The sequence below is a fragment of the Saccoglossus kowalevskii genome, chromosome 8 (genome assembly GCF_978046115.1).
Source record: "Saccoglossus kowalevskii chromosome 8, keSacKowa6.1, whole genome shotgun sequence".
Classification (NCBI taxonomy): Eukaryota; Metazoa; Hemichordata; class Enteropneusta; family Harrimaniidae; genus Saccoglossus; species Saccoglossus kowalevskii.
In genome coordinates, this window is record NC_140648.1 from 11,721,085 (window position 1) to 11,737,208 (window position 16,124).

The 16,124-nt window shown below is 35.2% G+C and overlaps 2 protein-coding genes across 2 annotated transcripts in view; one reads left to right on the forward strand and one right to left on the reverse strand.

Annotated features, from left to right (window-relative positions):
• LOC102809187 (uncharacterized) overlaps positions 1-1,509 on the reverse strand; it is a 61,363-nt gene extending 59,854 nt beyond the window's left edge. Inside the window, exon 1 of the mRNA XM_006821768.3 lies at positions 884-1,509. Within this exon, the coding sequence (XP_006821831.3) occupies positions 884-1,458 (575 nt within the window). The 5' untranslated portion in view covers positions 1,459-1,509. The remainder of the gene's footprint in view (positions 1-883) is intronic.
• A 6,215-nt stretch (positions 1,510-7,724) lies between these two features.
• Positions 7,725-16,124, forward strand: part of LOC100374641 (DCN1-like protein 3) — a 31,815-nt gene continuing 23,415 nt past the window's right edge. The window contains exon 1 of the mRNA XM_006821750.3: positions 7,725-8,112. The gene's annotated coding sequence lies outside the window, so the exon portion shown is untranslated. The remainder of the gene's footprint in view (positions 8,113-16,124) is intronic.

A 16,124-nucleotide genomic window follows, 5' to 3' on the forward strand; every position in this document is an offset into this window, starting at 1 on the left:
TTTTACTGTTTTATACATAGCAACTGTGATCGCCCACTTATTCAAAATGAGAGGCTTGCTGATTGGATGTTAAACTAACTAATTAATATTAATTAGAACCTGCGATGATGTTGTCTTATCGTTCATGGATTGGTCAATTTGAATTCTGTACCAGTCATTTTGATATATAAAAATTTATATTTATAAAACATTTATAACAACCCCGGCTTTATGCCTTTCACTGTATGGATTTTAAATTGTTATTTCAAAATTTGATATATAGTTCTTGTCTATATTTAGTTGCTGTGATTTGTGCTTATTGGCAACTGCATACAGAAATATAGATTACGATATGCCCAAATATGGTATTTAGGTTGTTTTCAAAATAATCAGATAATTGCTAATGCTATTGAAACCACACAAACAAGTTTGAAATGTGAAGAATATTGAGCCACCATTCCCTACATTATGTGAAATTATAAAAATGATTATATTGTAAAATATGTTTTTTTAATTCAGGATATTTATAATAGGAAATAAATAACGGTTATAACATATGACATTACGCGTGAGGGGCTACCTATTTCAATAATCAGGGGCTAAAGGAAAACGCTTTTCTGCAAATATTTTGATCACATGTGGAAGATACATTTTTATTCATTGTGCAACATTTGAATACAATATACAATTTTATTTGATCAGCGCCTCCCACATACACTTTTTTGTTCACAAGATCCTCCAGCACCCCTCTCAGTTATCAGTATTCTCTTATATTCCAGTTAAACCAAACATGTTTTACATACAATACAAGCAGTAGAGTATTTCCCCTTGAAAGTTACTTTCTCCTAAGAGTTATAAGATATAGCATCTTTATTGGTGGATTTTCAGAAAATATGTTTCTTACCTTGTTGGAGATGATGGAGAATCTGTAATTACGGATGTGCCATTTATGCTCACGAGATGAACAGGTGGTGAGTGAACAGTGGGAAGTGAGGAAGAAGATGGCAGATTTTTTTCCTCACTTTCAGACATAACAATTGCAGGCGAAGTAGCAGTATCCAGTTGACTGCTAAGTTCCTTTCTGACTACTAAACACAGTATGATTCCAATAAGCATCATGAGAGAACCCAAACCTAAAAGGAGAGGGCCAACAATCTGCAGAGGGAACTTGTAGGGGTAACTGTAACCGAAACCTGCCATGAACAATCCCAATATCACACAGAATATCCCTAAAAACACAAGGCATATGGCTGTAGTTCCCTTTGGGTTACCGGTGTGAACCAATGGTTTGGGTTTTGAATCATGAAGATGTCTGTTTCGAGGTGCTCTACGGAACCACCAGTACTGCCAACGAGCTCGAGGTGCCGCATAACCGGTGCCTGGGGGCTGATGGTAATGATGAAACATCTCAAACAGCGTACTCCGGTCTAAATGATATTTGGGAATTCTAATCCCTCTGTACCCTTCTCCCATGGACATGAAATAAAGTCTGACGAACACTTCTCAAAGTGAAAAGAAAACATTCCTCCAATAACAATGGCACTGTGTGAATGGAGAGAAAAAAAAGTAAATTTAATTAGAATATTATCATACTAAGTAATCGTATAAAAAACTACTTTGTAAAGTAAACTGAAAAATTGAATGACTAAATTAGTATACAAATGTTATAATTAATCATTATACTGGGAGAAAGTGGGATCTCGTCAAAAGTAACACTAATACATGTCTTTTACATTGTTGAATATGAGCTGCGACTGAATTTATCAATCCCCGTCTGTTGCTTGTCTGTTGTAAAGCTTACTCAGATTGTGCCCGTGTACATGTGAATGTAAAATGTTATTAAATATCATAAAGTCGGATTGTTTTGGTGACAGTGTTGTCATCCTAGATACGACTATGTAGGATTATAGTCAGATTAATGTCTGGCCGACCCGATCAAGCGTCATTTTGTCGTCTGCGAGGAAGCGCCTGCACATAGAAAATTAAAAATATCGTTTGTGCTGGCGCATTTATGTTACTCTGGGCCTCTGGCGTGGGTAGTGGTATTATCGCTACGAGCTTCCACCCAGGCGATGCAAGGCGAGAAGACCTTGGTAGCAGGAACATTGATATGTTCAGTTCACCGGCATCACGTCAATATCTAAAAGACATATCGCCGCCAATATAATTTCGCAGGGTGCATGGCAGGAGACCCCCCCCCCCCCGCCTTTTCCTGTTCCAAACGTGACGCAAATAAAATACCCACCTGTGATAGCTGTATTCTCGTATCCACAAACAGGTTTTAATTCCTACTAGAAAAAATATGCGCCTCTTGCAAGAATGTGTTGATTTCCAGTACACAGTATAATCACATCGCTCCGCTACTGAGTTGTGTCCATCGACGCGTGACGTCATGGGCCCTCTAAGTCACTTTCGCCTGTTGCCATGGCGGCGCTGGTGACGTTTTCAATGAAAATTATAGCGATCAATGTCACCATCCATTATGAAAATGTACTTAGGTGTTTTTCAAACAAAACCGGTGCGAAGTCAACCAGAATAAAGAGTCTGGATTGGACGCATAACCAGTGCTAGTTGCTTTCCATTATTGTCCTGCTATTTAGATTAGCAGCAGATTATATAGAAGGCATTATTCAAAATGTACAATATGCTACGGAATAATAATGAGTTCTCTGTGAAATTAGCATGTAATTTGTTTGACGTATTAGACAAACTATCTATTTTTATAGTGCAGAAATTTGGGTGGTTTAATTATTTAACCAACTATTAAAATTGTTTTCGGTGTAAATTTCGAGTTTATATGAACGTTGCGAGAGCATGGTAGCTACCAACTAACGTTGAGTTATACGGGTTTTTCGAAAAAGCTGGAACTGCCAATTATTAATGATTTTAGTGAATCAAATTTTAGTAAATCAAAGAAAACACATTTATCGGGATAAATGGCAAAATATAATAACAAAGAAGATAGCGATAAATCTAAATTATTTGAAGAAAAATTATTATTTGGATTAAAATAAAAATTATTAAATGTGTTTACTGTGACCGCGAGAAAAATGTAACGGCTATATTCCAGTACGAGACACTGTGTTTCGCTAATGATATACCGGGTAGATACGTTGCTCACAATCTGGCCTACTTTGTGTAATGTGGATAGCGAAACAGTGTCACATACTGCAATTCTGTCGTTCTTTTTTTTCTTGCGGTCTCAGTAACAACAGATAAAGTTTCTTCCAAAATGATTCTAATCGAAAAAGAGACAATCGATTTTGTAACTCCTCAACTTCAATATGCATACAATTTCTCAGTGGTGGCGCTGTTCCAAAAACAATTGTTACCGAGATTATAATCTTTGCATGGCGGTGAGTGCGTTAATTCACCAGTTTCACTTTCTTTTTTAAACATGTGACCATTCGCAAAAATAAAAAAAAACATGCCGACAACTTCCAAAGTTGACGTTATGTACCGATGGTAGACAACCTGCTATACACTCAGGCTAAACATGGTTAGTTTCCAATTGTATAATTATGTATGTTGAAAGCATGAATGAATTAATCAATCAATCCTAAGTATACCGCCGTTATAAAAGAAAGTATTCAACCCACTTTTATCGCTACCTGTACTCTCAAGTCAGACTACAGGCGTGGTTTCAATATACACATTAGTCATTACAGTGTAATTATTTGTCAAAATATATCCCAAATAGGCTTGAATTTATGATTCATAATCGTGATGGCAATTATCAGTATATGTATTTTTAAAAACGTTACACATTGAATTTCGTCTACGGAGAATATGCGTTTATTTCGCTATGTGGTGACAGTATGTCGTGATAAATGCAAAGGGACGGTGGTTAAAGCGAGTAGATCGACACCTGCGCATGCGCGGGAATTGATTCCCAAGCGACACGCTAAAAACGCAAAGGTTCATGGATAGACGCTTGTTTGTAAACAATGGCACGCTATGGCCATCTGAGGCATGCGCAGGTGACGACTCCCCCGCTTTAATGCGCATGTATCTCATTCTCGCCCACAAGAGCTTGTTTTTAGTCCGACTTTTTTTGTGCTCGACCCTTGGAGGTTAATTAGTTGCTGAAAATGGGCTGTAGTTTGCGACAATGGTGTATTTAGTCCCATCTATTTGGAGTATGGGTGTCACCGTAGATGTCGCTCTTCCATTGGTACACCCCATTGAGGTACATCAACCTACAGGACGTGATTGGATAACGTGGTTTGCTCATCAAATAAGATAAGCCTGGAATAGTTGTCGTAAACGGTGTCCAACTTTGAAATGTTTCTCTTTAATCAGATAAAAGCCACTAGAATAATAATTGAATTGAAACAATTGAAATAATAAGAGGAAGAGTTTTTCGCACTGTACACTGTATTCAAAACTTGTATTTTCATCTCAATATAAATATAAATATCCTCGGGGCGGACATCCGGGCATTTTCACCGCCTGGCAACCCGCGGCGGTGAAAACAAAGGCCCAAAACTCGCAGAAAACAGTACTTTGGGATGATTGTTGAGACTCCCCTGAACAGTGTAACAAGATTAGCCCTACGTGTGTAACATATATAAATTTGGTTGTTCGGGATTACTTCAAAGTTGAGTTTGTGTTGTTTTCTCGAATTTTCACCGGCTCGACCGGCGTTCCACAGCAGCGCGCACAGAGCCCATAGAAATGCATGGTACAGTGGTGCGCGTCTTAGCAACGTGGAACGTCTGTGACGTAGCTCCGCCCCCGAGGATATATATGAGCTAACAAAACGTTCATTTTTTTCTCAAGTGTACCATTACGGCTCTGCTCTGCCAATTATTGCGTATTATAAATCACCACTATCAGAATTAGAGGTTTTTATGGCGTCTTAGCTTTAATTTATGACGCGATAAAGTTTTCAGGTTTTAAAATAACCCAGAGTGCAACAACAGAGGGCGGTATAACTTCTTAACAAATACAATGTATGTTGAAAATGCTGAGAAGTGTTCTCAGTCGAGTCTTACGTTATAACTTTCCTACAGCATTCATCATTACAACAATTGTATGAGTTCACAAGTTTCACAATTGATTTGTGTTGTGATACGTGTGGCAAACATGCACTATCGAAATAAATAATGCAAAGTACAATGGCACTAAGTAAACAAACAAGGCTGAATCAGTATGATTGATTTCACTAATTGCAATTGCGTATCCGTCGAGCTTTAGGTAACACTATTTGAGATCACAAATGATGGTCAAGCTGAAAAAAAAAGTGTTGTTTTTTTCCCGTTGGCGTTCGCAATTCTTCCAAAGACAATCGTATCATTGAATAGTTTTCGTTTTTTTAAAGACATTTTGGAAAAAAAGTATCTAGTGCAAAAACAATATTGTGTAATTTATTGTAATGTTGGATTGGCAATAAAGATTTAAAGTTTATAAAGTTTATTTATTGGATGCAATTATCTGTACTGCGCATTTGCGTTTTGCATTATTCGATATTTGCTGCCAAAACATCATTTTTACAAACATAAATAAATTATCAAACAAGATTATTTAAACATAATGCACAGAAATGCTTTAATACTGCCAATTAATTCTATGTTTGCTCAGTTACAATTGCGTGTGACAGTGGGATGTCGTAAGCGAGACAATAGTAAGACAAGACGTCTTATTTGACAGAGGTTCTATACCACTCAGGAAGTATTTGTGGCAGTGAGGAATGTCCGTCAATAAGTATGCCCCGTACTCATGTTTGCTAGAGACGCGATAGACTGTGACCATATGCTGATCTAGTTACATCAAATCAATTAGACGTCGCGGTATTATGTACCAATCGCTGGGACGTCAGTCTAATAAGTCAATAATAGTTGTTTCTCGTACTAATTGAAGGAAATTGAAAAAAGTGAAAGACCTTTGCACGATGTAAGTCATTAGAGTACTAGTATGACAAATTACAATTACTTTCAATTCTCTTGCCCTCCCCCCTAGTGTGCTCTCTGGCGGGTCTGGTCATTCTGCATGCCATCCTGAGTCAAACTGGAATCCCATCAATCAAGTTGAGTCTGCTTATTGACTGTTAGGGAGGTCGGTCTTCAAGTAATACAGTTACAAACTCGTAACTCTTTGATCGTCATCACTATTCTCAAAATAAAATGTTGCTTAGATGTCTATCACAATTTTATGTCAATTTTGACCAAAATGATCATCAAAAAATTGTAGAAATAAATTTTACACCAACATCTTAGTGAGAACAAATTACGACACTCAAATGGATAAAAAGAATCACTATATCACTGAGTCAAAGACACGCAAGTGGATTAGCAGAACTATTGTGTCACAGCAAATCTTAGTGACACGTCATCCCGGCTAAGAGGGCGCACTGCTGCCCACCCGCGATGAAATGTACATGCGGCCGTGTTTTAAAAAATCCGACACTTGTGCTATATTAGAAGCGCATATTAGTATATTATATTATTAGACATTAGTTGTTTGAAGTTTAATTGAAGCGCACTTAAACAAACAATTGCTTTTACTGTATGCTTGAAATATGTATTTCAATGTAGATAATTTTCAACCATGTTTAGTGCGTGCGTCCGGTTGTTGGGGATTGTCAGTATCTCATTTCATTGTGCGTTCGAATTTCATTTTTCAGTGATAAATAAATAAAATATAATACATAATGTCATGTGTTCTATTTCATTGATTCCGTTAACTGACATATTCGGAGCTCATTTTTGATAACTGAAGTATGGGTTTCAAGTCGAAATGTATTAGAGCCAATTCTGTGCGTATCAACGTTCAGAACAGCGCCCTCGGACGTTCTGTAAGCGAGCATTTTGAATTCACCCTTGTGGCAGGAATAGCTTTTACCCATGTTTGAGAAGGGGGTTTGAAAAAAAAAAAAACGCTCTTGAACACGTATTTAAAGTCGAAAATGATATTTTATTTTCACTCAGTGATATTTTTTTTAAATATCCGAAATACCCAATCGCTCGAGTTACCGGGATCAAGTTGATGATTGCCACTCTTTATTAAAAGAAATTACCGCTAATACGTCATGGACTGTATCTTTGAAGAAGAGTATCCTTTTGTGAATTTTACAAACGAAATACCCCTAAATGCGTAACGTGTTTTTTTACCAATGTTTTCGCTGTTGGGCCACTCCATGCACACATGCAAGCTCAAGTCTTGATGTTAATTCAACAGGATCTTTATTAATAGTATTATTTTTGTCAGAAATAATCACCCAATTCAGAAAAAGATGTCCATGTTGTGTAGGTGACCCTGGGTAGTTGTAGACGATGAAGATGACTTCTTCCGAATCCTTTAAGAGTAAACGAATATGATAATTTTTTCATCTATAATTCAAAAAATTAGGAATGGATACTGAGATTCACCACATTTTCAGGGAGGATTTGCCTTTGAAAACACCAATCGATGAGAGGTTGTTTAAGATTTGGATCTCGTTGCCATGGAGATAGGAATGGTCTAAATGACTATTCATAGCCAGATAACTCAAAAAGTCAACAAATTTTATTAAATTCTTAACGGATTCCTCACCATTGCCAAATAAAGGTAATTGATTCGTTGAGTAGGCATTCTATTCAAGATTCAATTTCGTCTTTCTTTTTAAAATAAAATTAAAATCTTTTGTAAATATGGTAAATGTGTGTGAAGACCTACATTTGTAGAAATATGAGTGAGAGGCTATGAAAATCATATGGCGGCCGCCCTCATCAATACAAACTGGTCACGTGATACATTGACCTGACGTCAGACATAGTTCACTTGGTTCGTGTGAGAGCGGAATTGACTTCCTCCTTTGTGTAATCGAAGAAACATTGGCCGTCTTTCTTTTGTTACTGTTAAAAATAACATCAGTTTTGATTCCTGGGCTGTTTGTAAAAGTGCCAACATATTTCCAAATATCGAGATTCTCGTAACCTCGAGAAAAGGGCGCAGGACAATATTTGTTATCGGCAGCATATCGTCATCAGTTTCCAAGACTTCGGCGACCATCGCTGGACATCAACTGAAGCTTTCAGCTCAAAAGAGGACACGTTTCATCCGATTTTTGCGTATCCAGTTGCAACCTAAACCAACCTATATTTACTAGACCATTTACCTCAATAGAAAGACGTTATGATGAACTTCAATACGGTGAGTATTTCCTTTGTATCAGTTTCAGAAATAAATACTTTCAGAAAATGGCACCTCAATCAAAATAAAAACGTTGGCTCTGAATTCCCAAGTAATAATAATCACACACCGTCGTACCCTGTGGTCCTGTGTGTCGTCCAATGATTTCACACTTCAATATTATTAAAAATAATCTAGCTTTGTCTGTTCGTTTATTTTTTTTTTATTATTTCCACGATTTGTTGACAGTGTGTGAATCACGAGCCTGTCACCCGGCTACAGATATATGACCCTGACCGCTTATATTTTTTTGGGCTTGTTTTCCTTTTAGACAGGAAACAATTATATTTAATAGAAAGCCTAGTTGAGACAGTTGCCCTAAGTGGTACTATTGTCTACGATACATATGTATCATTGGATGAGAAATACAGTGAAATTGAAAATAGAGAATACCTTTAAATAAAGGTGATTTTTAAAAAGAATGTTTAAAAAATACCTTTCTCTTTTAAATGATAAAGCATGATATTTCCTGCAACCAAATTTCAGAGATGTTATATAAAACAAAACAAAAAATGAAAAAAATGGAGTTTAAGATGTAGGTGACGAGCTACATGATCTGCCAGCTGGTTAGTCTGGCTCATTTGCATATGCACACTCCTTTGTCTGGCCCAACATGGTATTTAATTTTTTTTGTGTGAATATTACAATGCATTAAAATTTGAATTTGTTGATTTTTTTTCGCTTAAACTCTTTTTTATGTGATGTATGTAACATGATGACAGTATTTATTTTTAAAATAACTTGATCTGATGATCGATTACACGTTTTTAGTGTAGTTTCCTGTTACTGCTCTGTACTGAAACTGGCATATACCTACTATGGGTGTATTTCAATGGTACAGCTGTGTTTTGTGACACAAGTCAGTATTGTGTATTTTTTTTTTATATATCTTTTTGAAAAAAATAAAAAAAAAACATATCACAAATAACAAAATTAGCAATTGATCAGTTTTTGCATGTCAGATTAAACAAAAAACAAGTCTTTCATATGCTTTCCAAAAGATCATTTGTAAATGACCAGTATTCAAAAAAGTTAATAATAATATCATGCATGAAGGTCCTTTTAAAATACACCCAGCACTTTTATTTTTGAATATTTATTTTTAAAAACTAAATCTCTGGATTTTTATTTTTATTTAAATATGTTAATCACTCACTAGATCTGATCGTACCATATCAAATGCAAACTCTATTTACATTACCACTGCTATCTTTATATGAAAGACACTCGTATTCAGTTGATGTTCTATTATCTTATGGGTAATAATTAAGTCTAACATTCACTATTGAACTCTAGTAGGATTTATTTGCAATATAAACACGCTTATTTAGCGCATGATATCATACATAGTAGTTCATTGACCCAAGCGCAAGATGTAGTAACCCCAGAAATAGTTTTTGTAAATTAGGATATAATATCACAAATTTGTTTTTTCAAGGTGAACAGTGTTAGTGTTTTGACTGAATTGCTCAAAATTAGTGAGGCAGCGAAAATCGTAAAATCTTGTTGTTTATGAGAATGAGTTGCATTATACTGTAAAATGACTAATTTTCACTGGGTTTAAATTTCACTGATTTACCATTTCGGGCATATTCAGTAGGTTTTAAATTCACGGTTTCGTCATTTAGATAATGTGTTCTATGCTAAATTTTACATATTCACTGTGTTTTAATTTAGCGCATTTTTCCAGTCAGCGAAATAAGCTAAATTAAAACCCAGTGAATAATTACCCCCTTTACAGTATTTCAGTTACGTGTGAAATCGTATTTTTGAAAATGCATTGAATCTTTGTATACAAGTACATGCTTATGGCCAAGTTAAACAAATTGTGTGCTTATTATAATAAGTTGTTAAACAATTATTAATAGGTCTTGTTATTTGTCTGGAATTTGTTCAAATTCAAAGGTTTGCGTAACAGTTACTCTGTATAGAATTTATTTTGTCATTGGTGGGACTGGTTAGACTTGTACATTGTCTGAAACCAGTTTTATCACAAAGAAGTTATTGTTTTTCTAGTTTTGCCTTAAAATTGAAAGTAGTCTGCCAAACATCCATTTTTTCTCTTGACTTATAGCTGATAGCTGTTTGTTATCTGCATTTGAGCATTTCAGATGTTCTAAATCTACTGCACATCATTTCATTTATGTGTAAAATTGAACATAATTGAGTGTATGGGGTCAGGAACACTGGGTAAATTTGTTGAAGAAGCAGGGTCAATCTGACACACAGAAGGTACAGTGTTTTCTAAGGTCTATGATGTATGTAGATACTAGTGCGAAAGCAAGCTGTGTTAGGAAAAATACTGACGAAATTAGGTTGTGGCTATTTTGTACTAGACTCACTGGTGTTTCAGCAGTCACAACAAAATAATTAGATAGAAGCAATGTTTGTTCATATCATAACTGAAAAACAATTTCATTAGTTGTAATCATTGAAATAAATTGTCTCCAAAATGATTTATCACCAATCTTTCATTGGATGTGTTATAAAGCACATGTTAAACACACTGAACCGGTGTTTGCACTGGTATTCCTTCGCTCATATCATCTGTGTCTTGTGGAAATTAACCATGCAGTCTAATGTCTTCACAACTATGTTGTATACATGTACATTTTCCCCTACAACATGTACATTTGTATGACAAAAATTGTTTGAGAAAGGGCACAAGCAAGCCAGCCCTCTGCAATGTGAAGTGTGTATGTATCATTTTCTGAGGTAATATACTACTATCCTGCTTTCTCAATTGATAGAATTCTTTCATTAGTTGCAGATGCAATGTGATTTTGTCTAATGTATCTTGTGAATTCCATGGATAGACAATGTGTATATGTATTAGCATTCCCTCGTCTGTCTTGTGATTTCCATGTCTGTGTGTTTTGTGATTTACTTAGATTAACAGTGTACGTATATATATTAGCATACCCTCTTTATCTACATCTTTTGATTCCCAATGATTTACAAAAAATATGTACATATGTATTAGCATTTCCTCTTTGTTTGTGTGTCTTGTTGAGATTTCCATGGATAGCAGTATACACTTGTACAGTTGTATTAGCATTCCCTAGATGTGTATGTGTCTTGTGATTTTCATGGATAGCTGTATACATACAATATATGTATTTAACAATCCCTGGTCTGTGTGTCTTGTGATTTCCATGGGTACACAGTGTACATACAATGTACGTATTAGCATTCCCTCGTTTGTGTGCCATGTGATTTCCATGGATATATACAGTATACATGTTATCATGAAGTGCATAGGTGACATTTCTTACAGTCAAAGAATATTTATCATATCATAACAAAAATGCTTCTCATATTAGCATTTAGGTTTGATGTAACTAAATCAGACATTAACACATTCTGAGTCGACCTTTTCGTGCCTTTTTCTACCATTCTAAAAACTTCATGGAGGCATTGAAGGCAATGCCTTGATGCCCTATAAGTTTGACTTGGTGTCCTACTAAAAATATACTTATTACACTAATTTCTTTCCTCAAAGTTCAAATCTCAACATTTGTAGACTATTTTAAGCACCAATAGTTATATTTCAGCGATATAGTGTACGACATATGCATTTTTCGGATTATATTGGATTCCTTGCATGGAAGAATAAATGTACTTGCATGAAAAACATAGTAAAATTAACCTGCCATTTGACTATTTTGTGGAATATTTGTTAAGTCAACATTACCATAGAACATAAATTTCTCACATAAATTTTTATCAAATTTCACACGTCAGTGAAAATAATTATTGCAAAATATTGTTGTCATATACAGGGGTTGAAATGACTGCATGTTCACTTGTCCCACACAGACTAATTAATTATAGTTAATTATAGAATGTAAAAATTGCCTGCTACACGTATGAACAGGTGAATAAAGATATCAAGTTTTAACTAATTTGCTTTAAGTGTGCTATGGTCCTAAAAATTGCTTTCAGAGCATTTAAAATCGATGAAGTCATCAAAGAATAAAATTTTTATTTCAAATGATCTTATTAATTTATTTTGTTAGGGTACAGGTATATCGGTATACCTGCTAAACCGATATGACGTGTCAATGACGCACAGAAACTTACTGTGACGCAAACAGTTAGGCTTATTCGCTGACACAAGATTCTTACAAAATAAGTTAGAGGACACACTAAGGTACATCGTTATTTTTACTCAAACAGGCGCTTATTTATTTCAGCTTAAATGTTCGAATCCATATCGATCCAGTGTTTTATATATCAAAAGGTACATTTTAATGGTTGTAACAAGCCTATTTATGTTTACCTTGGTGATGATTCTTTTTCAGGTAATAATTTATTCCACTAGCGTCCCATAATTCACACTGATTTGACCTCAAAATGAACTCTAAGTCTCTCTGAGGCTGTGCCTTTGTCGTACAATGTATGCTTTGTTTTCAGTACAGTTTGTATATTCTTTTGTCTAGATACCATGTAAAACTATACTGCATGTTTTCAAATAAACTATTAACTGTAACATTGTGATAGCTGATTCCAAAAACTAGCAACAAATCTAATTTACTTTTTGTCCCTATTGTATTTGCTTGCACTGTCTATGTATGGGGTATGCATTTTGCACTATGCTAATTCTGAATCAGTAATCAACACAACACGTGTTTATATTTGTAATTGAAATGCTTTGCCTGTCCTTGGGGTATTAACAAATTGTGTCGTGTGTCATTTCTGTATCTGTACAGCTGTATGCACATTTATCTCATTAACACACATGTGTATGGTACTGTCAATACCCTTGGGCTTAGATATTTTATTTCATTCATACATGACTTTCTCAACCAGACCATTTTTTCAGATTATTCGCTTTCATTCACATTGTTCTTGTACCATTCTGTCCTTCAATATTTATAGCTATATTTTCTGTTTTTTATATAGCATACATTTTTTTTTATTTATTGGTAGAAATGCAGGTAAAAATTTCTCATTCTTATCAACCAAAAGTTATTTAAAGGAAAGGTCAGAAAAATGTCCATAATTACAAGATTCTTAATTAAAGCAGTACATGTCTCTTACTATACCAATGTTTCTTTCTTCCATAAGTTGGGAATATGTAAAAATAGATAATATTTCATAACACTGTTTGGCTAAGCAACTTAGAAATGTGTGAACAATGTTGCAATACTTTACAGGATGTTCTTACTCGCCCCATCTAATTTTTTTTTTTAAATTATGTTTTTGTGTCAGGCAACAGTTTTGGACATTAAATATCACTCTTGTCTCTCCTGACTTTTTTTTGTATGTGCAAATTGCATGTGCTTAGTGCTGTCACAGTGCTGTGCATTTTTGCCTTAGAAGCCATATTCATGTTTTGGACTACATGACTCGGCTGTGCGTTAATCTCACCCTATCTAAATTTTGTAAACTATTATGCATCATAGAATTCATTTGCATTTGTCGGAGCAGATACAGTGTAGCACTGTGTCTTTTTTTTCTAGTAGATGTGTGACAGACCACAACTTGAAGTAAGTAGAAGGCTGGGGATTTTCAACTTAGCATGGGAAACAATTGCATTATCATAGAGGAAAGGGAAGTCGATAATCTGATTAACCATTGTGTGGTATTGTTTATCATTGATTGCTTGAAGTGGTGTAGGTCTGAGTCTAAAGTTTCTAGAGTAGATGTATAGTTCTCTAGGATATATAATTGAAAGACATTGCAGACATGTATAAAGATTCATCAACTGTACTACATGTATGTGTACATAACAAGCAGTTGTCATGATACATGTTACTATACCATACATTATCCTTGTGTCGTCACCGGAAGCGCTGTCCCAGCACAAACCTGTGTCATATGACGCCTTACCGTTGTGTCGTCACCGGAAGCGCTGTCCCAGCACAAACCTGTGTCATATGACGCCTTACTAGCCGATTTTGGCTAAAATTCCACTCCGCCGCCTCTTTACAACAGTGTTTATACGCGGAACTTGATATTGCTTTTTACAATTTGGGTTGCCTTCGAATCACATATTTTAGTGAAATATTGTTTATAGAGTGAAATGTTATTGTCATACATAATTCAATCTTTGTAACAACAGAAACTAACACATAATAACGATAATGAAATTTGTGTTTGAAGTTCGAAAGTAGTTGCGTTATTTCCGGTTTCAACTAGTTTGAAAATAGAACGTATTTGAGCTCAATAAAATCACGAACCAGACTCTAGCAGCGTAAACTTATTGCAATTTGCGCAATTTGGGCCCAGTTTGTTCTTACAAGTTTTCTAAGTTTCATTTATCATTATTTAGTAAACAGGTCTCTGAAACGATTTAATATATCCGTAAATGACATGGCAATCGACAATTGACATCGAAACGTTCGAAATTTCGAACAAACTCCCGGCACACCTAGCGCGATATGCGTCAGATCGGTGTAGAAGACGCCGACCTGCAGCGTCAATGCATACATTATACCACAGCTATCTTGAATTGACCAATGGGTGTCTAGAATTTTCGTTGTGGCATAACATGTGAGATCAAAGGACTGACAACACTAAATATGCGACAAATTACAAATTAAGCAAATTTGATTGGCCGAAACCTCTTCAGTTCATGATAGCTGTAGTGCACATTAAATCATGCCTGTTCACTTGATGGTTATGCTACAAAACCTTTCGTGCTCATTGTTTATATTAAGTCACTATAACGTTACCAGGATTTAACTAGTGGGTACTTTATTGCTTGCAATTTATTTTCACTGAAGTAGTAACTCTGAAAAAAATTTAAATTCTGCACATTGTGTGGAAATTAATTCAATGTGTCAGCCAATTGTGGTTTTCAGCAAAATTAAATTACACATTCAGTGACAGTATCTGATAAACTTTTCCTCATCCTGGATAGAGATGCAACGTAAATTATTACAGTTCACCAAATTTGTTTATATTTTTGTTGCGACAGATTGTTTTTTATGGAGATAAGCACCCTTTCAATCACATTGTCTGATCCTGAAGCAATCAACGCAGTCCTTATATATCAGATTGCAGTGTCACCACGAGCATTTTCATCTATGCCAGACAATCTAGGGACAATCAGTCACATCTAACAAAAAATAACACTCAATTGGTCTTGTGTAGATTATCCTGACTTGTAGACTTAGTCTTTTTCGTATTTAAAGTTGTTGTAAAGTTGTCGACCACTGCACTGTTTCTTATTTTAGGTATTTTTTTCAAAATAAACAATAACAAGACTTGTACATTGCAAATATAAAATCGTGTTGGCAGGTTAAGCGCGAAACGCAAAATGTCCTTCCCCTTCAAAAACTATGTGACAACCAATTTACAGCCAAAAAAGACATTTAAAAAACAGTTATCTAATCAAAGATGGATCTATATATGGTGCAGGTGAACTCAAGATTAATTAAGTTGGCTTGATTTTGCACGATATGTTTACCTTCCAACCTGATATTGCTTTCTATAAGTGCTCGATAAGGAAACGTGGTCTTTGTCTTAAATGCACGTTTCCTGCAGCATGCATGTAGTTATGTTGTAAGTGAAAGATTGGAGTACATGTTTTGGTAACTAGTACCATACTTGCTGTGGTTACTGGAGAAGTACAGTTCTCGCTGAGCCATCACCAAAAATTTAATGAACATGATGCAATACGACTACATGCTTTAGTTTGCTCTTAATTCTCTTGCTTATACAAGCTTTTAGATAGTGGATTAAATCACAGTCCCTCTGAGGACTGTGATAGAGGGACTGTGATTAAATGAATTTAGTATGAATCCGATGTGGTCTACAGTAGTTTGAAATGAATTGTGAAAACTGTTTTTAGTGGATTGACCTCTGTGCATGCACACCTCTGTCTCAGACATGACATTGCCAATCAGGAATCAAACTTCACACATACATCATAGGTTAAAAAACATACATATTCATGTTTATTATGGTAATTTCACAATCAAGATGGCGAACATTTTTATGCTTAAAATTCATCAAGATCAAGC